The sequence below is a fragment of the Protomyctophum parallelum genome (assembly GCF_964188405.1).
Source record: "Protomyctophum parallelum genome assembly, chromosome: 11".
Taxonomy (NCBI): domain Eukaryota; kingdom Metazoa; phylum Chordata; class Actinopteri; order Myctophiformes; family Myctophidae; genus Protomyctophum; species Protomyctophum parallelum.
The window spans coordinates 10,134,140-10,161,116 of NC_139707.1; the positions used below are offsets into that span (position 1 = coordinate 10,134,140).

Here is a 26,977-nt window from a genome sequence, read left to right on the forward strand (position 1 = left end):
GACTAGCCTATAGGGCAGGGCTTATGGAAATAAACGAGTGCGATAACATCTTAATGTTTGGCGTAGCACCACCTGGGGAAGAACACACTAGTTTCTTCCTCAGACAGAGACGATATTGATCTGGCTCCATCTGTATCACCGTGCCGGTGATTCAGAAACCTGATAGAAAACAAGAAGCTTCTATAATCTCTTGAAAGGCCCGGGGTGTGTGTGTGTGTGTGTGTGTGTGTGTGTGGGGAGGGGGGGGGTTGTTGTCGCTACCAAACATCTTGTAATGCTCTCCTCCAAATCTCTGCAGCCAAGGTGCCGAAGTCCAGTGCAGCCGAAACAGCTGGGTAACGCAGTGCAGTGCAGCCGAGGCTGCTGGGTAACGCAGTGCAGAGCAGCCGAGGCTGCTGGGTAACGCAGTGCAGAGCAGCCGAAACTGCTGGGTAACGCAGTGCAGAGCAGCCGAAACTGCTGGGTAACGCAGTGCAGTGCAGCCGAAACTGCTGGGTAACGCAGTGCAGAGCAGCCGAAACTGCTGGGTAACGCAGTGCAGTGCAGCCGAGGCTGCTGGGTAACGCAGTGCAGAGCAGCCGAGGCTGCTGGGTAACGCAGTTAGTGCAGCTGAGCATGCTGGGTAACGCAGTGCAGTGCAGCCGAGGCTGCTGGGTAACGCAGAGCAGCCGAGGCTGCTGGGTAACGCAGTCAGTGCAGCCGAGGCTGCTGGGTAACGCAGTGCAGTGCAGCCGAGGCTGCTGGGTAACGCAGTCAGTGCAGCCGAGGCTGCTGGGTAACGCAGTGCAGAGCAGCCGAGGCTGCTGGGTAACGCAGTGCAGAGCAGCCGAGGCTGCTGGGTAACGCAGTGCAGAGCAGCCGAGGCTGCTGGGTAACGCAGTCAGTGCAGCCGAGCATGCTGGGTAACGCAGTGCAGTGCAGCCGAGGCTGCTGGGTAACGCACACACACACACACACCTGAGGAAGCCATCACATCCCGTTGATCAAATAGCCTCCATAAATCATTTATTTCAGGTGGGGCCCCCCCTGGGAGGGAGAAATGAGAAGAGAGAGAGAGAGAGAGAGAGAGAGAGAGAGAGAGAGAGAGAGAGAGAGAGAGAGAGAGAGAGAGAGAGAGAGAGAGAGAGAGAGAGAGAGAGAGAGAGAGAGAGAGCGTACCGGTTTGACGTCGTAGGCAAACAGCACATATCGTAGGTCTGGGGAGACGGAATACTTTGCCACGTTGAAATTAACCTGGTGGGGGAGGGGGTGAGGGGCGGGGGGGGAGGGGGTGAGGGGCGGGGGGGAGGGGGTGAAAGGGGCAGAGTTAGTTCCAAGGCAACAGAGCAGAGGTTCCCATAGAGAGCACCCCAAGTCTGACCTCAATATCGTTAGAGGGCGCAAATCCGGATTCATGTACTTTTTATTTGCATTGTAATAGGGGGATTTTAGATCGCTAAACATGTCATCCCGGCCGTTTCACTCATACAGCATAGAGATGAATAATCAACTGACTGTGAATGTTACTGCTACTGAATTAGTTACATTTTTGCTAGAAACAGACTGTATCATATAGAGTGACTGACTGTCGCAAACGATACAGAGACACCTCCCTGACAATAACACAGACACACTTCAGAAAAAAACAGATCTACAAGCTCGTAGCTATGAGCTTGTAGATCTGTTATTTTTCAACAGCTAAAGTATAAAATAATGCTTAAAACACCAAAATGGGTTGCCGCCCTGAATGGGTTAGGACATTAATTTGCAGTGCATCCTGGGAAGTGTAGTTTTCTTACGAAGGTGATGTTGCGCAGAAGGACGTCTGTCTCGTTGGTCAACATGTTGAATTTCAGGACGTGGCCGTCGCGATTCCTGTACACCACTGAAGAGTCTGGAGAGAGAGAGAGACATTCACTTTACATTACCGAGAGAGAGAGAGAGAGAGAGAGAGAGAGAGAGAGAGAGAGAGAGAGATCAGATCTACGTGATCTCTATGTGAATGGGTGAATGTAATGCACAATCTATGTAAAGGTGTGTGAATGGGTGAATGTAATGCACAATCAATGTAAAGGTGTGTGAATGGGTGAATGTAATGCACAATCTATGTAAAGGTGTGTGAACTGTGAATGGGTGAATGTAATGCACAATCTATGTAAAGGTGTGTGAATGGGTGAATGTAATGCACAATCTATGTAAAGGTGTGTGAATGGGTGAATGTAATGCACAATCTATGTAAAGGTGTGTGAATGGGTGAATGTAATGCACAATCTATGTAAAGATGTGTGAATGTAATGCACAATCTATGTAAAGGTGTGTGAATGGGTGAATGTAATGCACAATCTATGTAAAGGTGTGTGAATGGGTGAATGTAATGCACAATCTATGTGTGTGTGTGTGTGTGTGTGTGTGTGTGTGTGTGTGTGTGTGTGTGTGTGTGTGTGTGTGTGTGTTTGTGCGTGTGTGTGTGTGTGTGTGTGTGTGTGTGTGTGTGTGTGCGTGTGTGTGTGTGTGTGTGTGTGTGAATGGGTGAATGTAAAGCACCTTGGATAAAGGAAGCTCTATACATGCAGCGGCAGTGCTGACCAGATGTAACTCCTAGCAGAGTATATATAGCCTTGACTAAAGGCTTGCCGAGTAGATTAGATCTCGGGTTTAAAGATGGACAAGTTAAAGATAAGCTTATAATTTTAAGGCTTAGGTTTATATTCTCATGCGGACTTGACTGTAGTTTATGATCCGACAGAGAATGGTTCTGGCAAGATGCCTTAAAAAAGGAGGAGGTGACGTAGTGACTAGGTAGTCGTGACGTCACCCCTGACAGTCAGGTCAAGAGACACTCCCACTGCCACGTCTCTAAACAAGGACACCAGGAAAGAGAAAAGGACACCGAGCTATTTACAGCTACGCGTTACGCCACCAGAACGAAGAACGATGCGGCATGAATTAACCACGAACTCAACCCTCCTCTCCTACCAAACCACTGGGGGGGAGGGGGGGGGGGGGGGGGACTCAACCCTCATCCGCTACCAAACCACTGGGGGGGAGGGACCCCCCCATTTAGACCTGAGGCCGATTCTAAGAAACATTGCTTCCAAATCTGAAAAACCGTAATGTTTCTGTATGTCAGTGGTTCTCAACCTTTCCATGTCAAGGTTCCCCGGAATTATTTGCATTTGGAAGCAGAAGCAAAGATTTTGAGTTAAAAACATTCGCTGTGAAATAATATATTATATTCAAAGATTTGCGCCACATTTTCACGATTTTTCAAAAAATAGCTGATCTACAAGCTCGCTTGTAGATCTGCTATTTTTCAATAGCTAATAATGCTTAAAACACCAAAAGGGGTTCCCGTCCAGAATGGGTTAAACTCCTTCCCTGCTAAGGACGACATTGGATGAGATAAATATATGCTTGTAAAGCGCCTATAGGACGACATCGGACGAGATAAGGGTTCAGGGACGTGCAGAGTGTTAGAGGGCAGGGGCTGACATCCCGTAAGAGGAGCACTTTGGGACCAAAATAGCGACATGGATTTCTAAACAAATTTGGTCAGCGCAAAAATACTGTGTTCACGACACAGTAAGCAATTCTCCTGAATGTTGCCTTCCGGCATGGCATGGAAAGGAGAGGAGGGATATTTGCATTTCTTTCGCCATTTAGTAAATGCTACATCTGTGGTCTGGAGAGGGCATGTTGTTTTACAGACGGGTAAAAGGGCAGGGGCTGAAGCCCCCTTTGATGTCTATGTGTCCAAGGGCCGACAGCTGGAAAGGCTCTCGAAGAGGACGGGGCTCACCGTTCACTACAACATGCATAAACAACATATGCAGCTCTATAAGGACACCATCAACTCCACCCGCACCTCGCACTACTCTGGAATCATTCTGTCAGGCAGTGGCAACCCCGGAGTACTTTTCTCCACAATAAACAAACTACTCAAACCCATGGACACCATTTCCCACTCCTTCACCAGTTATTGCATCAAATGCACTGACTTCCTAACCTTCTTTCATGAGAAAATCAACAATATTCACAGCCCAGCTGGCCTGTCCTCCACTGGCTTCCAGTCAAGTTCAGAATTGATTTAAAAATACTCACCATCCCCTACAAAGCCCTCTGAACTCATCAAACCGCCTTGCCCCCACCCGCTCCCTCAGGTCAAGCACTGCCAAACCAACTGGAACCACACAAGTCCAACAAACGAACTTGGGGTGACCGGGCCTTCTCTGTGGAACTCACTCCCAACACACATCAGAGCTGCCCCCACCTTTTTCAGACTGGCTTCCACCCCCTTTCAGAAAACTGTCAGGATGTAGAAGACATTTTTAGAATCTGATCTCAGGTCAGAATGGATTAAACCCACTGGCCTGGTGGTGCCACTTTGACCTGGTTACACCCACTGGCCTGGTGCCACTTCAAAATGCATTTTAGGATAAGAAAGATTTTCAATATATATATTAGTTTTTCATGGAGCCCAAAAACAGGCCCGGCCCCGAAAACATCGGGTTGGGTCGGGCCTGTTTGGGCAGCAATTCATGCAGCATGCACATGCAGCTGCTCTCCTATCACAGATGGAACATCCTTAACGAAGTCAAGTGTGACAGGCTGGTTACCGGTACGCTAGGCTGGCTGACCCACGGGGCTATGGCACGCACGCACGCAAGCACGCACGCACACACGCTAAATGTCATCAAATGGTGGTCCGTGGCTCAGATGCAGAATAAATAATGGGCCTCGATAAGCTAAGCACTGCTGATAAGCACTGGTTCAAGGTGTGAAAGGAATGACTTCACGCACAGAGCTTTATGCACACATATTAAAACATCTGTCAGGCTAATGTTACATGCCATTAGTTTTGTATTATGCTAATGTTAGCTGTCATTAGTCCCTGCGTTAGCTACGCCATCAACCCCCTGTGTGTGTGCGCGTGCGTGTGCATGTGTGCATGTGTGCGCTAAACGACTTGCAAAATTAGTTAGTTGATGTGTGGGTATTTGTCGGGGATTTGCTGACTACATTCTGTGCAGCACCATGTCAATATTTGTGTCCTTGTATTGTATCTCTTATGTGGACATAAATATACGATGAATGTGTGTATGTGTGTGCGTGTGCGTGTGCGTGTGCGCGTGAGTGTGTGTGTGCGCGTGCGTGTGTGTGTGTGTGTGTGTGTGTGTGTGCGTGCGTGCGTGTGTGTGTGTGCGTGTGTGCGTGCGTGCCACAGCTCACATACTCCTATTCTTGCACAAATAGGCCAAGGACCCAAATGAATTGTGTCGGTCAGCAACAACCATGTCATTGTTGTGAGTTCAGAGAGAGAGAGAGAGAGAGAGAGAGAGCGAGAGAGAGAGAGAGAGCGTAGCCTTTCTAGTGCTAAATGTTTCAGACAGGATCCTATAGAGCGTCACAGTCCCCCGTCCCCTTTCAAGACGTCGACAAGCCCGGAAAATAATTCCCCGTTCACTTTTCCCCATAGACGTTTCAAAAAGTAGGCTATTTATTTAAAGACCTGTAAGCCTCGGACAAAGCCAACTCGGATCGTGTCAAATCATGACAACCAACAATTTTCTGGGGCCGAACAAATAATTAGACAGAAGAACCCAGTGTCAATTATCCTACGAGCGTATATATCTGCAATTTTATTTTTATCGTGCAAATGTGGCGCAAATCTTTGAATATATATTCTTTCACAGTGAACATGCGTTGGGTGGTGCTTGCGGTTAGGGTTAGGTTTAGGGTTAGGGGAAGAGTGTCAGACTGATGCATCCAACAAAACACTGTACCGCCTGCCGCGGGTGTTCCACGGCTTATGCCGCTGCCGGAAAATGCACTCGCTCTCTCTCCTACAAGGTACCCAACACAACTTCTGAAGACCTGTTGATCTTGTGAAGTCCTAGTCTGAGTGAAGTCCTCGTCTGAAGACCTTATGGTATTTAGCACTTATTCACTACCGTTTGGAGCAGTCTGAACTCACACACAACATCAGCTGGTAACCATGACAACCTACAAACAATAGAACACAAATGGTTCTAAGGTTAACTTACCGTTGACCCATTTGGCCTCGGGGTCGTGAACTTTGAACTCTGGCCTGAAGAGGTCGTCCACGGTGAACTTTGTGTCACTTCCGGCCTGGTTTTCCACTGAAGAAACAACAACAAATAAAAGCATACATTTTTCACCAAAAGTTTTTAACACTTTTTATGGATTTTTAAGGATGTGTATATCAAAACCACGGGGTGCCTTGGACGTGTATAGGCGTCCTTAGGTCTTTTTTATTGATATAACATTTTTTATTTATTTTTTTGGTTGGCCTTTCCTTTCTCTGTGTGTTTCGGGCGTGCGCACTGCCGTTCACTTCCTTGTTTCCGTCAAGGACAAGAAGCGAAGACCGTACGGGCGACGCCATGTTGCTCACATGGTGCTCCATGGAAGGAAAGAAACATGTGCAGTTGAGACCAAGGAAGCTGAAGGAGGAAGTGTTGGCTGCATAAAGCCCATTGCGCATGTTTCTTTCCTTCCATGGAGCACCATGGAGCAACATGGCGGCGCCCTTACGGTCTTCGCTTCCCGTCCTCTTTATACAGTCCTTGGTTTCCGTCTCCATTGAAGTGACAGATGCATGGCTTTCCTATTGTAAATATAGTCGCTAACTTTCCCCTTTCAGTCAAGGATCAGATCCGGTACGAAACGGAGCCCAGAAGGATTTGACTGCTTGGACCCGGTCCAAACAAAACGGCGCGGCGCCGATCCGATCCGATATAGATCCGGACCCATAGTGTGTTCTCTGCAATATTATATGCTTCAACATGACATGAGACTGCTCTCTATGAGCGACGCGTGCACCCCCCCCTCTCGAGGCAGCAGAGAGAGAGAGAGAGAGAGAGAGAGAGAGACAGCATGTCGAGGTGCATGACGAGACCCAGCCCTCGTTGACTCTGTTCAACAGACAATATGGACTTTAGAATCTGGAATGGATCCGACCCTTCCCCGAGAGGGACACGTCAATATGTTGGGCCCAAATCGACTACGTTCTCGGTTCGGCTCTCGGGTATTCGGTTCCAGGTGGACCCGTGCTTCCCTCTAATCTGAACTCTCTCTAGAAGCGTTAATATTACAAAATGAGATGCTTGATTAAGTCAGAAATTAGGACATGATAGAACATCAGCGTTTTGATCCAAACCATCCAAAAAGAGCTTTAGACTGTCTTAGAGTAGAGACAGTTTAGTCGGGCCGCAAACAAGGAAGTGAACGGCAGTGCGCAGCATGCGCGAAACATGTCTAGGAGCACTGAAGAAGGAATGGCCAAAAAAATTACAAAAAATGGATTTCAGCAAACCCATTTGATATCATGTCAAGGACCCCAAAAATGATATGCAATTGGCCACCGACCCCCATCTGAAAATATGTTGTTCCAGGGACCCCTCCAGAAGCAAAGATTTGATTTAAAAACGTTCGCTGTGAAAGAATATACATTCAAAGATTTGCGGCACATGTTCACGACTTTTCAAAAATATCAGACCTACAAGCTCGTAAGAGCTTGTAGATCTTCTATCTGTGCATCGACACATCCCCCAGGCTGCTATTGGTTACCTGGGGTGAGCAGGATGACTGACATGGTGATCGTCGAACAGATTCCCAGGATGACCAATAGGGCGATGGCGATGCCCTTCCAGTTCCTGGCCGGAGGCCCGCCCCGGTCCTGGAGGTCCTGGAGAAAAGAAATCACACCCGTGTGAAGTGAGGGGCGCTCTAATCATCATGACATCATCTCATTCTGGCCAATCACAATTTGCGTCCTCACTTTTGTCCTCAATGCTCGTGTTTACACAAACCCGGAAAGCTGGTCAAATAGGACTAAAAAAAATCATCTCATGAACATCTGAATTCATGTGATTGGTTAGACGATTTGCTCGTCTACATATGACGCACACGCGCGGTCTTTATGTGCATTATGGATCATAATATGCTTAAAATGCGATATGCGGGGCTTGATTAGAGCTTAATTTGACTTAGATGTGACAAAAACAATTATTCCCCGATCGGCTCACATCTCCCTCCTTGTGAAATCAAATAACTAGTGGATTGTTTACTAGTGTTTGAACCGGAACTGATTGTCGGCCATTTTAGGAGTTATTTAAAAAACGCAGCTAAAAATCTGAAAAACGCGCTCGGTGTGAAGCAGGGACCTTCACTCTCTGCTCCACTCTTATTATGTTAATGTTGTTTTATGCCTTTCCTTTTTCCTTTTATCACACAGGGTATATAAGAAATGTTTGCAATAATGTGTCTGTCTCTTAACTAAGGGGTCCCTGCTTCATCTGTCTCTTAGCTAAGGGGTCCCTGCTTCATCTGTCTCTTAGCTAAGGGGTTCCTGCTTCATCTGTCTCTTAGCTAAGGGGTCCCTGCTTCATCTGTCTCTCAGCAGGGGGTCCCTGCTTCATCTGTCTCTCAGCTAGGGGGTCCCTGCTTCATCTCTCTCTCAGCTAGGGGGTCCCTGCTTCATCTCTCTCTCAGCTAGGGGGTCCCTGCTTCATCTGTCTCTCAGCTGAGGGGTCCCTGCTTCATCTGTCTCTCAGCTAAGGGGGTCCCTGCTTCATCTCTCTCTCAGCTAGGGGGTCCCTGCTTCATCTCTCTCTCAGCTAAGGGGTCCCTGCTTCATCTGTCTCTCAGCTAAGGGGTCCCTGCTTCATCTGTCTCTCAGCTGAGGGCTCCCTGCTTCATCTGTCTCTCAGCTAAGGGGGTCCCTGCTTCATCTCTCTCTCAGCTAGGGGGTCCCTGCTTCATCTCTCTCTCAGCTAAGGGGTCCCTGCTTCATCTGTCTCTCAGCTAAGGGGTCCCTGCTTCATCTGTCTCTCAGCTAAGGGGGTCCCTGCTTCATCTGTCTCTCAGCTAAGGGGGTCCCTGCTTCATCTCTCTCTCAGCTAAGGGGGTCCCTGCTTCATCTCTCTCTCAGCTAGGGGGTCCTTGGCTTGGAGAAAAGACCCCCTGCACTGGTACAGTATCAGAGATACAACATGAAGCAGCATCACATTTTAAACATGATGAAACGCCAGTCTGCTGCAAAACGAGGGAAACGCCATCAAAGTGTTCTGTTTCTGCATGAGCCACTTTTACAGCATTTACATCCTGTCACAGAGCATTACCACGGCGACCGGCTCTGCTTAGGCTGCATGACAGCGTTTCCTGACATCGTTTTTCCAGACCTGAGCCGACAGCCGTGGCCGTTTTCTCTGTCGACCAGCTTCTTTTCCGGGTTTTTTAACAGTTGGTGGATGGAAAATAAGCTCCGCCCACGCGGCTGAATGCCGCGACGGCCAGATTCCCGGAAACGCTTTGCCCCCCCGCGGCAGTCAGCCACGTGGGGGTGGAGCTTCATGTCCATCCACCAGCGTTGCCAGGTTGCACCATGTGTCCAGGGATGCCAGATGTTTGTAAGAAAACAAGCAAGCAGGTTTATGAAAACATAACCTCATAACGTCTCCACCTCGGAGGAAAGCCAAGACCAAATAAACAACTACACTTTAGAAACAAGCTCAAATTAACAGCTACACTTTAGAAACAAGCCCAAATAAACAACTACACTTTAGAAACAAGCTCAAATAAACAGCTACACTTTAGAAACAAGCCCAAATAAACAACTACACTTTAGAAACAAGACCAAATAAACAGCTACACTTTAGAAACAAGCACAAATAAACAACTACACTTTAGAAACAAGACCAAATAAACAGCTACACTTTAGAAACAAGACCTAATAAACAACTACACTTTAGTAACAAGACCAAATAAACACTACACTTTAGAAACAAGACCAAATAAACAACTACACTTTAGAAACAAGCCCAAATAAACAACTACACTTTAGAAACAAGACCAAATAAACAACTACACTTTAGAAACAAGACCAAATAAACAACTACACTTTAGAAACAAGCCCAAATAAACAACTACACTTTAGAAACAAGACCAAATAAACAACTACACTTTAGAAACAATACCAAAGTCACATTTGATGAGCACACATGGCAACAATGCACTGGTGTCACTTTATGTAGCATACATTAAGTGTAGTACAACACAAGCTCTACAAGCTTGTAGATCTGCTATTTTTGAATAATCTTGAAAATGTGGTGCACATCTGTGAATATATATTCTTTCAGAGCGAACGTTTTTAACTGAACATTGTTATGCAGTGTGGAGCCGCAGGGCATCCTTTACTCTGAGCACTCTAACACCTGCTAGGAATATTTCATCTCTCTCTCTCTCTCTCTCTCTCTCTCTCTCTCTCCAAGGTTATTGGCTGTTGTTGAATTCTCAACACGGTAAACATCAACACACGTACAGTACATTGAAACTGAGAGTAGACTGAAGCTGATTAAGGTGCATCAAACTACCATGGAGAGCCGGTCAGAGCTGCGTGGTTCAAAGATGAGGCTGGTGTTTCACATTATTAGTTGTTACAGTTGTGGTTCTGAAACAAATACAAAACAATACAAAATCATCCGTCCATCCATCCATCTTCAACCGCTTATCCATAGTCGGGTCGCGGGGGCAACAGCTCCAACAGAGTGTTCCAGTCTTCCCTCTCCAGAGCAACATTAGTGACTTCCTCCTGGGGGATTCCGAGACGTTCCAAGGCCAGTGAGTCGATGTGTTTCCTCCAACTGTGCCTTGGTCTGCCCCGGGGTCTCGTCCCAGTGGGACGTGCCTCAAGGACCTCCCTAGGGAGACGTCCGAGAGGCATTTTAACCAGATGCCCGAACCACCTAAGCTGGCTCCTTTCCAGGCGAAGGAGCAGCGGTTCTACTCAGAGTCTCTCTCGTGTGACTGAACTTCTCACCCTATGCCTAAGGGAGATGCCAGCCACCCGTCGAAGAAAACTAATTTCGGCCGCTTGTATTCGCGACCTTATTCTTTCGGTCATGACCCACACTTCATGACCATAGGTGAGAGTAGGAACGAAGATTGCTCAGTAGACAGAGAGCTTTGCCTTCTGGCTCAACTCTCACACACACACTAATGAAATAATCAATAGGTGCAAGAGCAGACTACATACATGCATGTCGATCATTATTGATCAGGTGATATATCCCATTCCCACCTGATCAATACATTATCAATGACACAATCAATCCATATCAGTTGGATGTATACGTACGTTGAAAAGAGGTCCTTGTGAAAACAGGTATCGCTCTTTGTTGAGGGTTACTTCAAACATTAAACAATAAAAAGAGGTCCAAGGCACTCTGTTCCAGTTCAAGTGAAAAAAAAGCCTTTATTTCAATAACGGCATGGCAAAGATCATTAACCCGTTTAACCCATTCTGACCTGAGATCAGATTCATACGAGGTTTCCACTGGACACACACTGGTCTGTTAACCCATTCTGACCTGAGATCAGATTCTAAAAATGTCAGTCGTTCTTCGACACGGGCAGTACACCCACGGGCAGCGTTGTCCTTGTCCGTGTGTGCAGAAGCTTTCTGTAATTAAAAAATGATCGCAATTAATTGCGTCAGAGAATTGGTCGGCGAGAAGAAGAAACAGCTGTGGATCGTTATCGCTCAGCGAGCCACTGCTAATCAAACTAATCAACGGACAGACGGACAGGCGTTTATAAAGCTAAGTGTAGATTAATTACTTTAAAAAAGGACTGGACAGGACATTGGAATAATTATGTGAATAAAGCTTCGCTTTTAAATAAGAAAAAAAGAAGTGTACATGTGACCAGATTTGACTGAGAGCCTGCCATCACGCAACCTCCAGCATTTCACCAGAGGAGAAAAACGTATTATTTGTCTTTAATCCAAAATGAGTTAATAGCACAGGCAGACTCTTCACATACACAGAGTATGTCTGAAATAAATGTCAGAGCTGAAATCGACATGTAAATATGAAATAAATGCTTAAACATGTAGCTAGGTGTAATGTTAGAGACCACAGAAGTGAACCTTTCAAGCCTGTTTTCTGAAAGCCATATGTCCAAAACTGGTGGGTCAAACTGAACAACCAATATGACAATTTGAAGTTATGATTGAAAAAAATGAAAATCCAATGGCAGAGAAAGAATATCTTGGTATCACTTGGCATGGAGTTTTCTCTCGGCTACAGGCAGCAGTATTGGTCAATCTCCACTGAATCGCAATAAAAGAAAGCCCGGTCTTTTCTCCCGTACATCCGGCGCTAGTCACAAAGCATCATGGGACATGCAATTTTAGTAAACGCTTCGTTATTAATGCAAATAGAAATCGCAATTCAAATTAAATCAATATAGACGGTTTGTGAAATCAATTCCTTATATAGCTCAATCAAGTCTTTTTAAACTGTAAATATTAACATTATACAATTAACAGATTTTAACCATTATGCAAATGAAATATCACACAAGATGAATGTGAACCCGGACATGTTGAGGACACCAAGGTTTTATGTTGAATATTGATCCCCAGCATGTAGAAACTGATGTTATAAATGTTTAGTAGGGGTCGTCCCCAGCATGTAGAAACTGATGTTAGAAATGTTTAGTAGGGGTCCCCAGCATGTAGAAACTGATGTTATAAATGTTTAGTAGGGGTCCCCAGCATGTAGAAACTGATGTTATAAATGTTTAGTAGGGGTCCCCAGCATGTAGAAACTGATGTTATAAATGTTTAGTAGGGGTCCCCAGCATGTAGAAACTGATGCTAGAAATGTTGAATATTGATCCCCAGCATGTAGAAACTGCCGGATGCTAACTTGCGTATGTTGAGCAATTTTCATAATTGGCATAATATCTGCCGGGGGTTATTTAATCCATTACATTATAGTGCCCAGTCGATTTAGAAACACAGACCACTTTTACCGTCGGACCGGATGTTGTTGTGAATGTGTGTGTAGCAGCTAACAATATCCACGCCACTTCAAAATCGATCGACAACAAAGGCAGGTAACAATAATTCTATCGCGACTAGTGACTGGACTGCAGAGGGCCATCAAACACAGGATCTTTTTTCATAATTAGACGGGATGATTTAGATCGCGAGTTATTAATGTTTTAAGATTTTCGTTTTCGTCGGCTAAACAGGGGAGGGAGTTTTTCGATGACGTCTCAACTCTTACGCAACATCGAGGATTGCCCAACAGGCTGTGGAGCCATGCGATCCGTTTTCATATCAATAAACGTCGGGCGTTACTAATAGAAAAGACGAAGATACTTCGTCCTGGGCGTTCTAGGGGGTTTTCATGATGCTGAATCCATTACAAGCATTAGCTTTGCACAAAAAACAATCCTAAAACGGCCATAGCCCTAATCACAGATGTCAGCACATTTGGGCAAGTAGCTATGGCCGTTTATAGCCCAAGGAGTGTTTTTTTTCCTTCAGAACCCCCTAGTTTGACATGCTACATAAAGCATGATGAAATGTGGAATTTTATAGCTTGTTAAAGGTATGGTCACATATTATGCCACTTATGAAAATTGCTCAACATATCAGCAAGTTAGCATCCGGCAGTTTTTACATTGGGGACCCATACTAAACATTTCTAACATAAAACGTTGGTGTCCGGGTTCACAATGGGGCTCTATGGGCTGGCAAATAGACTAATATGTCAATTTGAAGCTATGTTTCCCTGCTTCCATATGACATGAAAAATAATTTAATAAAAAAAACAAATCAATGACTTATCCTCGGTCAGAAAACGTTCAAGTGTAGCAGTCCAGATATGTGTTAGGATAATAGCACCGTCGCTGTACGGCTCTTTCAATTAACAGCAGCATGCAGAGAATGATTTTTCATTCTAACAACATCCATGTTTCTCTCCGAGGTACCGTGTAGAGAAGATGAAATCCATATGGTGCATATAACAAGGGCCTAATGCGCGCGTGTGTGTGTGTGTGTGTGTGTGTGTGTGTGCGCGAATCTTAACCACAAAGGGAATTATCCCTTCTCCAAGTCCCTCCCCAACCCGTCCTTGTCCAATATGCACGATAGCAGCGAGGAGACAGGGCAAGCTGTCCTTCTTCCCCATAGAGATGCATGTTAAATGATGGGATTTCTCCACATAAATAATCGATCATTTCAGTAGCAAGAGCATCAAAATGTCTTCTAAATCTAGTCCAGGCCTGCAGTAGGCTATGCACTGGACAAATGTCTTCAAAATCTAGTCAACCAGGCCTGCAGTAGGCTATGCACTGGACACATGTCTTCTAAATCTAGTCAACCCGGCCTGCAGTAGGCTATGCAATGGACAATGTGCATAACATTATTTTAATAAACTACAAATACGAGGAAATGACAGATGGAGAAATCAACTTTTAACGACCGTCCGACAGGAGTTTTCATGTAATGCACAATGTCAGACTACGGTCATTAGTATTATTGCCATCACCTGAGTGGGTCAGTCGTGTAACTTTCTCGACGTTAAGTTGTGTGTGTGTTCAACAACACAGCCATGACGTTCAACTGTGTGTGTGTGTGTGTGTGTGTGTGTGTGTGTGTGTGTGTTCAACAACACAGCCATGACGTTAAGCTGTGTGTGTGTTCAACAACACAGCCATGACGTTAAACTGTGTGTTCAACAACACAGCCATGACGTTAAGCTGTGTGTGTGTGTTCAACAACACAGCCATGACGTTAAGCTGTGTGTGTTCAACAACACAGCCATGACGTTAAGCTGTGTGTGTGTTCAACAACACAGCCATGACGTTCAACTGTGTGTGTGTGTGTGTGTGTGTGTGTGTGTGTGTGTGTGTGTGTGTGTGTGTGTGTGTTCAACAACACAGCCATGATGTTAAGCTGTGTGTGTGTTCAACAACACAGCCATGACGTTAAGCTGTGTGTGTTCAACAACACAGCCATGACGTTAAGCTGTGTGTGTGTGTTCAACAACACAGCCATGACGTTAAGCTGTGTGTGTTCAACAACACAGCCATGACGTTAAGCTGTGTGTGTGTTCAACAACACAGCCATGACGTTAAGCTGTGTGTGTGTTCAACAACACAGCCATGACGTTAAGCTGTGTGTGTGTTCAACAACAGTCATGACGTTAAGCTGTGTGTGTGTGTGTTCAACAACACAGTCATGACGTTAAGCTGTGTGTGTGTTCAACAACAGCCATGCAAAATAACACTGACAGCTATGAGGTGGTGAAAGCTTGTCTTGCATAGCAACGGTTGCTAAACTATTTGGATTGGCATTGATTGGACAATCTCTTTTTGGGGTAGACTGTCATGTGATCAGGCTGAGGCTGTCCGGCACCCTGCTTCACGCACGCACGCACGCATAATAGGGGTTCTTGACATGATGTAGTTTGAGAAGCACTGATATACAGAAGAAACAGAAAACTGTTGGTCATTATTCTTTTTTGTCCGTACTGGATAGCACCGCCTCAAGGGTCACAGGTCATACTGAACCTAGCCCTGCAGCACTGCCGCTTTAGAATTCCCCGAAAATAAACAAAATGACGTAACTACTCACCGAAACAAAGCCTGCTATAGACCTTAAGGTAAAGTCTATTCTCAAAGCTGGGAAGCGTCTCAGGTCCCCAGCTTCTCTCTAAAATGCACTATTTTTGTCATGAAATAAAAATGCATTCAAGTGGATCGGCGAAGGCACAACCCTGGACATGCCGTAGTAGAAGAAGTTACTCTGTTCGGTACATTGCTTTATTAAAATGACACAAAGTGCATTTTAGAGAGAAACTGGGGACCCGAGACGCTTCCCAGCTTTGAGAATAGACTTTTACCACAGTCTTTTCAGCCCTCCTTTCACTGTGCTTCCACCTCTTAATTCTCTAGCATCACAATGTCACTGAAGACTGAGCTCCAGACCTCCCAGAACAAACTGATTTGACTACTTCTCGGCCTGGGGTCCATGACCCACCTCTTCCCATCCTATTGTGATAGTCTAGGATGGCTCCGGGTAGAAGACAGGAGTGGAACAATTGAAATTGGAAACTTACATTTAAAATTGTAAATGCAGCTTTGCCCTCAATGCCCACAGTAACCACATACCTGCCACACTACCTAAAAAGAACGACAGTTTTCTACCTCTGGTCTGCTTTGAGGCAGGACTCCAGAGAAGAAGGGAAGATATAACCTCATTGTAAGCTCTGTGGCAGTGGCCGGCAATGTGTTCTTCTGGATCAGACTAGTGAAGAATATATATTAGATTAGTCGATGGGTGGCTCTTCCAAGACAGATGTTGCGCTCTCATTAGAAGGCGGGTGTAAGTGCCATCCAACCGTTTCTCTAGTTTCTTTGAAAGTGTCCATGTCTCGGAGCCATAGAGTAGAATCTTCTCAACGATCTGGTACTAATGGTACGATGGTACTAATGGTACGATGGTACTTTTCTAAACAAACAAGGGTAAATTATCCTTCTACAACACTGACTCAAAACAAATGCAGATCACTGGCGTCCTTTAAAACAGGCCTGGAAATCCACCTTTTGTACTGTACTGTTTACATTTCTGACTAATAAAGTATTCAATCAATACTGAATTAAATGAATGCATGTCTTTGATGCATGTCTTCTGTTCATATGGCCTACAGTGCTGTGAAAAGCAACTCAACTCAGCTCAGCTCTCAGAGGAGAGGAGAGGAGAGGAGAGCATTTAGAATGGAGAGGAGAGGAGAGGAGAGGAGAGGAGAGGAGAGGAGAGGAGAGGAGAGGAGAGGAGAGGAGAGGAGAGGATTTAGAATGGAGAGGAGAGGAGAGGAGAGGAGAGGAGAGGAGAGGAGAGGAGACTTAAATTAAATAAAGGTTGTATTGGTGCTGCTTTCTGTCCTGCTCTGTCTTTGCACGTCCACCTCTCTCTCTCTCTGGTTGTGATACAGATGCTGGTGTCAGATCACATCTGTCACCATTTGAAGCATTTTGGACACAACAAAGATCGAAAGCACACACACACACACACACACACACACACACACACACACACACACACACACACACACACACAGTCCATAACAACGGGCACATCAATTGAGATCGATCACACACTGACACGACAGACAGACAGACAGGCATGCAGGCACAGGCAGACATACAGAGACGTGATGCGCGAAAAAGACGTGCATGGTACGAGAGAATGATCGGATAAACGAACGAACACACACACACACACACACACACACACAACTCCGTGCGGACTGACTGACGGACGGTCGGTACCGTACCTCTTCTTGCTGCTGCTGCGTCTTGGGGTTCGGTCTGTTGGCCTGTTCCTTCATGCTGGTAGCGGTCATCCCTGCTCCTGGTCTGTTACTGCTCCCTCAGAACAACAAGATGGATCTTTGCTCCAGAAGATCTCTCTCTGCTGCTCCAGGGAGTCTGGTATGTCTGACTGCAGCTCCGTGCAGATACACACAGCCTGCCTCTCCGAAGAGAAGAAGATATCTGTCCTCCTCCTCCTGAAATACCAGCCTGAGCAACACACACAACACACACACACTGGCTGCAGATCCTCTGTCTGTCTGTCTGTCTGTCTGCAGACGAAGAACGGGTGTTATCTTTAAGACAGGAGCGGAACGCGACAGAGAGAGACTGTAGATAAATACATAAATAGATGGATCCGTGACTCTGTAACGACGGAGAATGTTGCGATCCTTCCTCCTCCTCCTCCGATGCTCTGTCTGCTGCCTGAGAGAGAGAGGGGGGGGGAGGGGGGGGAGGGGGAGAGAGGGGGAGAGAGAGAGAGAGAGAGGGGGGGGGGAGGGGGTGGAGGGGGAGAGAGAGAGAGAGAGAGAGGGGGGGGGAGGGGGTGGAGGGGGAGAGAGAGAGAGAGAGAGAGAGAGGGGTGGGGGGGGGGGAGGGGGTGGAGGGGGGAGAGAGAGAGAGAGAGAGAGAGAGAGAGGGGGGGGGGATCCTTCTGTCTGCTGCTTGAGAGAGAGAGAGAGACAGATACAGAGACAGACAGAGAGAGAGAGTGTGTGTGTGTGTGTGTGTGTGTGTGTGTGTGTGTGTGTGTGTGTGTGTGTGTGTGTGTGTGTGTGTGTGTGTGAAACAAGACCAAATGAACAGCTACACTTTAGAAACAATTAAGACCAAATAAACACTACACTTTAGAAACAAGACCAAATAAACAACTACACTTTAGAAACAATACCAAATAAACACTACACTTTAGAAACAAGACCAAATAAACAACTACACTTTAGAAACAATACCAAATAAACAACTACACTTTAGAAACAAGACCAAATAAACAACTACACTTTAGAGACCAAATCGACGCTCCATATGGCAAGTACAGAATTCATCCTATATTGATCTATATTGAACCTCTTAACTCCATTTGATCCTCGATCTGTCAGTAGAAACACTTAACTCCACTGCTCTGTGGGGGCACTGACTACAGCTCAGCCTCAGAGCCTCAGTGCGGAAGATAAACAAAAAGAATGACTGTGTGTGTGTGTGTGTGTGTGTGTGTGTGTGTGTGTGTGTGTGTGTGTGTGGTGTGATAATAAAACTTGGAAATCCATTGTCAGTGGAGTTAAGAGGTTTCTCTGTCATTGATAAGAACTATCTTGACAGAGAAAACCACCTAACTCCACTTGAGCTGTATTCGGGTAGAGTGGTGATAATATAATGACACATGCAAGTATCTGATAATATACAAAGTCACAATACCAACTTTGATGAGGCAGTATTGCTTTGTTTAAAAATATAAGGTTTTCTTCAATTTCTGAAAAATATATAAAAAAAATGTTTTTCCATTTGTGATAATAAGACAGACAGACAGGGCCCAGGCGGTGGCTTAACCGTCTGGGCACCCGACTGGTAATCCAGTCGCAGTGTGCCGCGGGTTCGACTCCCGAGCCCGACACGGCCTTTACTGCATGTCTTCCCCCATCTCTCACCCGTTTCCTGTCAGCCTACTGTCTGTCCCAAAAAAACAATAAACAAAAAAATATATATATATATAAAGACAGACAGACAGCATCTTTCTTCCAGAAGCCTTGTATAAGGTTGATGCTGATGCTCAGCCAGTGGTTTGTCTCTGTGTCAAACACACATACTCCTGGACCGGCCAGCCCCCAAATGCAAACGTGGCCCGTAAGCCCCCAAGTCCAGACTGGCTCCCCCAGCCCCCAAATACAAACATCTTTGTCCCGATGACGGTGGCCGAGTGCTGTGATGAAATGGGCGGAGGTGTTCCCCTGGTGCTAATGAAGGTCCAGACCATGGTGGCGGTGTCCAACGTGTACACGTCATTGGTGCATTCCCTCGTCAAAAAGGCTGCTGTACGGCGAACTACAACATGGCAAGCGATCACGTGGCGGCCAGCGGACACGCTATGAGGACACCCTGAAGGCCTGAAAGCCTCAAGAGGCTCATGCGGTCTGGATCCTGAGACCTGGGAGGCAGACGCCCAACACCACTCCAGCTGGCGCTCTGCAGTCAGACATGGAGTCAGACAGAGAGTAAAGAGTCTGAAAAGCACTGCATCCAGGAAGCCAAACTGAAGGGTCAGATCCGAAAGACCAGAGCCACTTCCTCCCTCTCACCTATAGCCAGCCCCCAGACATCACATGCCCTCGTCCTCCCTCGCACCTATAGCCAGCCCCCAGACATCACATGCCCTTGGCATGCAATACGACATTCCGTGCACGGACCGGCCTCATCAGACATCTTCGCACGCACAAGACGTGAAGTCAATTGGTCATCTTCGCTTTGCGAAGGACGAACATATGATGCCAAAGCTATGCCATGGATTGCTTGGACACAATGAAAGTGACTCTTTCAGCACTTTAGCCTTTTCAAAGCAAATAGACTGATTCCATAAAAGAGACATACAGTACAGTACACGTACAGTGCTTGGTATTCCAAGCAAATATTTTCCCCGATATTGACTAATTAGATAAAAGTACATGTTTGTTTTATTCCTCCCATGCTTGAATCAATAACATAATGTGTTTGATGTGATGAAAAATGTGTGTGTGTGTGTGTGTGTGTGTGTGTGTGTGTGTGTGTGTGTGTGCGCGCGTGTGTGTTTGATGTCCTCATTTGCATTGATTAGAATCTCTCCAAGTCGTTAGCAGAGAAAAAACCACTGGCTTTCTCTGCACACATATTAAGCCGGGACATCGTCTGTGTCATTTCACACACACACACACACACACACACACACACACACACACACACACACACACACACACACACACACACACACACACACACACACACACACACACACACACACACACACACACACACACACACACACACACACACACACACACACACACACACACACACACTCTCTCTCTCGCCCGCTGCAAGCAAGATAAATTAAATTATGCATGTACACATATTATGCAGCTTGAAGACACACAGAACATTATTCAAAACCAATACAGCCTGAGGTCTCTCTCTCTCTCTCTCTCTCGTAGAACTGTACATTTTGAAATCCAGACTTTTATTATTTCTACATTGCAGTATCGATACAAACATATGACTCTGAGTAGGGTTTTTTTCCACCACTGGTTGCTAGGCATCCTTACATCTTTACATCCTTACATCCACTACACTACATGTAGACTACACTACCCTACCACTGCACTACATGTAGACTACACTACCCTACCACTGCACTACATGTAGACTACACTACCCTACCACTGCACTACATGTAGACTACACTACCCTACCACTGCACTACATGTAGACTACACTACCCTACCACTGCACTACATGTAGACTACACTACCCTACCACTGCACTACATGTAGACTACACTACCCTACCACTGCACTACATGTTGACTACACTACCCTACCACTGCACTACATGTAGACTACACTACCCTACCACTGCACTACATGTAGACTACACTACCCTACCACTGCACTACATGTAGACTACACTACCCTACCACTGCACTACATGTAGACTACACTACCCTACCACTGCACTACATGTAGACTACACTACCCTACCACTGCACTACATGTAGACTACACTACCCTACCACTGCACTACATGTAGACTACACTACCCTACCACTGCACTACATGTAGACTACACTACCCTACCACTGCACTACATGTAGACTACACTACCCTACCACTGCACTACATGTAGACTACACTACCCTACCACTGCACTACATGTAGACTACACTACCCTACCACTGCACTACATGTAGACTACACTACCCTACCACTGCACTACATGTAGACTACACTACCCTACCACTGCACTACATGTTGACTACACTACCCTACCACTGCACTACATGTAGACTACACTACCCTACCACTGCACTACATGTAGACTACACTACCCTACCACTGCACTACATGTAGACTACACTACCCTACCACTGCACTACATGTAGACTACACTACCCTACCACTGCACTACATGTAGACTACACTACCCTACCACTGCACTACATGTAGACTACACTACCCTACCACTGCACTACATGTAGACTACACTACCCTACCACTGCACTACATGTAGACTACACTACCCTACCACTGCACTACATGTAGACTACACTACCCTACCACTGCACTACATGTAGACTACACTACCCTACCACTGCACTACATGTAGACTACACTACCCTACCACTGCACTACATGTAGACTACACTACCCTACCACTGCACTACATGTTGACTACACTACCCTACCACTGCACTACATGTAGACTACACTACCCTACCACTGCACTACATGTTGACTACACTACCCTACCACTGCACTACATGTAGACTACACTACCCTACCACTGCACTACATGTAGACTACACTACCCTACCACTGCACTACATGTAGACTACCCTACCCTACCACTGCACTACATGTAGACTACCCTACCCTACCACTGCACTACATGTAGACTACACTACCCTACCACTGCACTACATGTAGACTACACTACCCTACCACTGCACTACATGTAGACTACACTACCCTACCACTGCACTACATGTAGACTACACTACCCTACCACTGCACTACATGTAGACTACACTACCCTACCACTGCACTACATGTAGACTACACTACCCTACCACTGCACTACATGTAGACTACACTACCCTACCACTGCACTACATGTAGACCACACTACCCTACCACTGCACTGCATGTAGACTACACTACCCTACCACTGCACTGCATGTAGACTACACTACCCTACCACTGCACTACATGTAGACTACACTACCCTACCACTGCACTACATGTAGACTACACTACCCTACCACTGCACTACATGTAGACTACACTACCCTACCACTGCACTGCATGTAGACTACACTACCCTACCACTGCACTACATGTAGACTACACTACCCTACCACTGCACTACATGTACACTACACTACCCTACCACTGCACTACATGTAGACTACACTACCCTACCACTGCACTACATGTAGACTACACTACCCTACCACTGCACTACATGTAGACTACTACACTACCCTACCACTGCACTACATGTAGACTATACACTACCCTACCACTGCACTACATGTAGACTATACACTACCCTACCACTGCACTACATGTAGACTACACTACCCTACCACTGCATTACATGTAGACTACACTACCCTACCACTGCACTACATGTAGACTACACTACCCTACCACTGCACTACATGTACACTACACTACCCTACCACTGCACTACATGTAGACTACACTACCCTACCACTGCACTGCATGTAGACTACACTACCCTACCACTGCACTGCATGTAGACTACACTACCCTACCACTGCACTACATGTAGACTACACTACCCTACCACTGCACTACATGTAGACTACACTACCCTACCACTGCACTGCATGTAGACTACACTACCCTACCACTGCACTACATGTAGACTACACTACCCTACCACTGCACTGCATGTAGACTACACTACCCTACCACTGCACTACATGTAGAATACACTACCCTACCACTGCACTACATGTAGACTACACTACCCTACCACTGCACTACATGTAGACTACACTACCCTACCACTGCACTACATGTAGACTACACTACCCTACCACTGCACTACATGTAGACTACACTACCCTACCACTGCACTACATGTAGACTACACTACCCTACCACTGCACTACATGTTGACTACACTACCCTACCACTGCACTACATGTAGACTAACACTACCCTACCACTGCACTACATGTAGACTACACTACCCTACCACTGCACTACATGTAGACTACACTACCCTACCACTGCACTACATGTAGACTACACTACCCTACCACTGCACTGCATGTAGACTACACTACCCTACCACTGCACTACATGTAGACTACACTACCCTACCACTGCACTACATGTAGACCACACTACCTTACCACTGCACTACATGTAGACTACACTACCCTACCACTGCACTACATGTAGACTACACTACCCTACCACTGCACTACATGTAGACCACACTACCTTACCACTGCACTACATGTAGACCACACTACCCTACCACTGCACTACATGTAGACCACACTACCCTACCACTGCACTACATGTAGACCACACTACCCTACCACTGCACTACATGTAGACCACACTACCCTACCACTGCACTACATGTAGACCACACTACCCTACCACTGCACTGCATGTAGACCACACTACCCTACCACTGCACTACATGTAGACGACACTACCCTACCACTGCACTACATGTAGACCACACTACCCTACCACTGCACTACATGTAGACCACACTACCCTACCACTGCACTACATGTAGACCACACTACCCTACCACTGCACTACATGTAGACCACACTACCCTACCACTGCTGGCTTATTTGGAAACACAGACTGCACAAAAAGGGGAAATAGACTAGACTAGACTACACACTACATGTTTACTATACTATACTATACTATACTATACTATACTATACTATACTATACTATACTAATCTAAATTAAACTAAACGCAGTGCCGCAATAATGTCATTATCCAATGTAAAAAGAGAATAGTTTTCTTCCCCAACACGGCAGAGCAGAGACGCACCTGAAAAGGCCACGAGATGTCAAGACGTAATCATTTCCTTAATTTAGCGTTAATGAGACAATGTGTGCGATAAGAGCTGGGCTGAGTGGACGGCTTAACGACACTTAATGAAGAGCGGACGGCTGCAGATGACTCCTAGACCACTGGTTCCCAAAGTGGGGTCCGGGAACCCCCAGGGGTACTTCAGGGAGTTCCAGGGGTCCCCAGCTAAATTAGCCTTATGGGTCTGTAACTCTGAGTGTGTACCAAATGGAACCAAACGGACCATGACAGATTTTTATTAAAATATCAATTCATATTTTATGTCAGGTGATCGCCCAGAAGGTGTCTCAGACAGTGTGTCAGGTGAGGTCCCAGAGTCTCAGAGTCACAGAGTCACAGAGTGATGGAGTCAAAGGGCTGTATTTTGCGTGTCTTAAGTACCAGGTCTTATTCCCTAACTTGAGTAAACTGAAGACCTGGAGGCGTGGTCAATGCTCTTTGGCCACTCAGAATAGCCAAATGGCATTGATCACGCCTCCAGGTCTTTAGTTTACTCAAGTTAGGGAATAAGACCTGGTACTTAAGACACGCAAAATACAGCCCAAAGAGTCAGAGTCACAGAGTCACAGAGTCACAGAGACACAGAGTCACAGAGTCACAGAGTCACAGAGTCACAGAGACACAGAGACACAGAGTGATGGAGACACAGAGTGACGGAGTCACAGAGACAATGGCCTCTTTCACGTGGGACCAGAGACAATGGCGTGGCTTTGTGACACTGAGCTGGATATCCGACAACGATACACGGAAGAAGAAGGTGTATATGCTCAACTGTATGTAACTTAGACATGTTATGTAGACAGCACTCTATAGTGTATACACTTATAGTTTCATCATGTAGATAATTCCACTGTTATGATCTTAGCTCTGGATTAAGAGTGTCTGCCAAATGCCTAAATTGTAAATTGTATAATAGGTGTGTTTTCATACAGTATTTTACAACAGCTCTGAGCGAGGGACTCAGCCGATCACAACGCAGTGCGCTGTACAGTATTTTATAATGTGAGATAAATCTAGCCGCGCCATCGCCGTGCCTGCATGTGGAGGCATGCATTAGGTTGTGTGTGTGTGTGTGTGTGTGTGTGTGTGTGTGCGCGCGCGCGCGCGTGCATGTGGAGGCATGCATTAGGTTGTGTGTGTGTGTGTGTGTGTGTGTGTGTGCGCGCGTGCATGTGGAGGCATGCATTAGGTTGTGTATGTGTGTGTGTGTGTGTGTGCGTGCATGTGGAAGCATGCATTATAGGTTGTGTGTGTGCATGCATGCATGCATGCATGCATGACACAGAGCACATGTACGCACCCTTAGGGCGCTCAGCATATAGCATGGAACTTGACAATGACTTGGCATTGAAGATTGGAATATTACATTACATACAGTATAGGCTACATGCAATTTACAAGTTACAATTTACTTAATCCGGAGCGATTTATACAGTAAGCGAGAACAACGCATGGTAATACATGAAATAATAGATGGTCAAATAAGAAATAAATAATACATAAAAAAATAAATAGTCATCTAGGATCACCAGTAAACCAAGAAACTACCACCAGTCTAACAGTAGAATATATAAGCATATATATATATATATATATATAATATTATATATTCTATATAAAAATATATACAATATATATAGTCATCTATAGGATGCCAGGTCAATAGAGCGTCGCAGTCCCGCCCCCTTTCATGACGCCACCAGGCCCAGGAAATGCATTTTCCCCATAGACATTTCAAAAAGTATTTATTTAAAGACCTTATAAGCGTCGTACGAAGCCAACTCGAGCCAAATCATGACAACAAACTATATTTTGGATCAAACAAATAATTACAAAGACTAAAAACAACAACAAAATGTGTTGAGTGAAAGGTGATGAGTGAAAAGTGATGAGTGATCATCACTTTTTCACTCATCACTTGAAAAGTGAAAAGTGATGAGTGAAAAGTGATCATCAATTTTCACTTATCTATGTTTTACAAGCCATTTTGAATCAGATTTTTTTGTGTGTAATAGTTACAACGTGGGAGTCTAGCTGCTCCTTCTTGCGTCCAGCATCGATTTAAAAGACGAGAAGAATGTGGCAACATTACGGTCATATCTTCCCGTTTAATAGATCTGTCATCCCAACCCCACCATGACATTAAAGGACAGTTTCATCACATATTGATCAGCTGAGAGGTATCACTTCAGTCGATCAGCCTGTTCAGCACGCACGCACATGTACACCGACACGCACATTCACACACATGCACACACACACACACACACATGTCCGTGCGTGCCTTTACCCTCCCACCAGGTTGACTGACAGCTCCACAGAACATTAGGACGACAATCGATTGAAATGTACAGTTTACGTGTAGCGTCAGAGGTCAAAAGGTCGCCATGTATCTTTACCCCCTCCGTTGGATTTTAATCACCGGCCAGTCAGCCAGCGCGCAGAGAAAATCAATAAGCCCATTTCGTGCTTTCCACACGCATGGCACTCACGCACAACAGAGGCAGTCCAATGTCCAACAAACGACATGCAACCCAGATTCGGCACAAACAAGGGACTAAATTAATTTCGCTCCTATGCCACCAAAATGTGGAACGCCCTACCAACGGTCATTAAGACATGCAAATCCCTAGAATCCACCCGTGTTGTACATGTAAAAGAAATGGCCTCATCTCGTCTGTCTGTCTGTCTGTCTGTCTGCCTGCCTGCCTGCCTGCCTGTCTGTCTGTTTGTCTGCCTGCCTGCCTGCCTGCCTCCTCAGACAGGGTGAAATTAATACAAATAAAATAACAGAACAGTACTTCCAGCCTTTCTTGCATAACAGCTGCAGCCGTCGTCATGCAGGCAGCGTTATATAAATAGAGGTGATGTCGACTGAACGGTTCTGCAAACGCTGCGCTTTTTATTTATTCACCACTACAAGAAAAGTTTAATTATTTAAACATGGCCGTCCGTC

At 45.8% G+C, this 26,977-nt stretch overlaps 1 protein-coding gene across 1 annotated transcript in view; it reads right to left on the reverse strand.

The window, feature by feature from the left end:
* The window catches only part of dpp10 (dipeptidyl peptidase like 10), a gene marked incomplete at its 3' end in the record, with an annotated part of 46,605 nt that extends 29,392 nt beyond the window's left edge, over positions 1-17,213 (reverse strand). Inside the window, exons 1-5 of the mRNA XM_083776212.1 lie at positions 17,136-17,213; positions 7,570-7,687; positions 6,024-6,119; positions 1,779-1,873; positions 1,159-1,233 (exon numbers count right to left, since the gene is read on the reverse strand). Coding sequence (XP_083632338.1) covers positions 1,159-1,233; positions 1,779-1,873; positions 6,024-6,119; positions 7,570-7,687; positions 17,136-17,204 — 453 coding nt within the window. The 5' untranslated portion in view covers positions 17,205-17,213. The remainder of the gene's footprint in view (positions 1-1,158; positions 1,234-1,778; positions 1,874-6,023; positions 6,120-7,569; positions 7,688-17,135) is intronic.
* Positions 17,214-26,977: the final 9,764 nt, after the last annotated feature.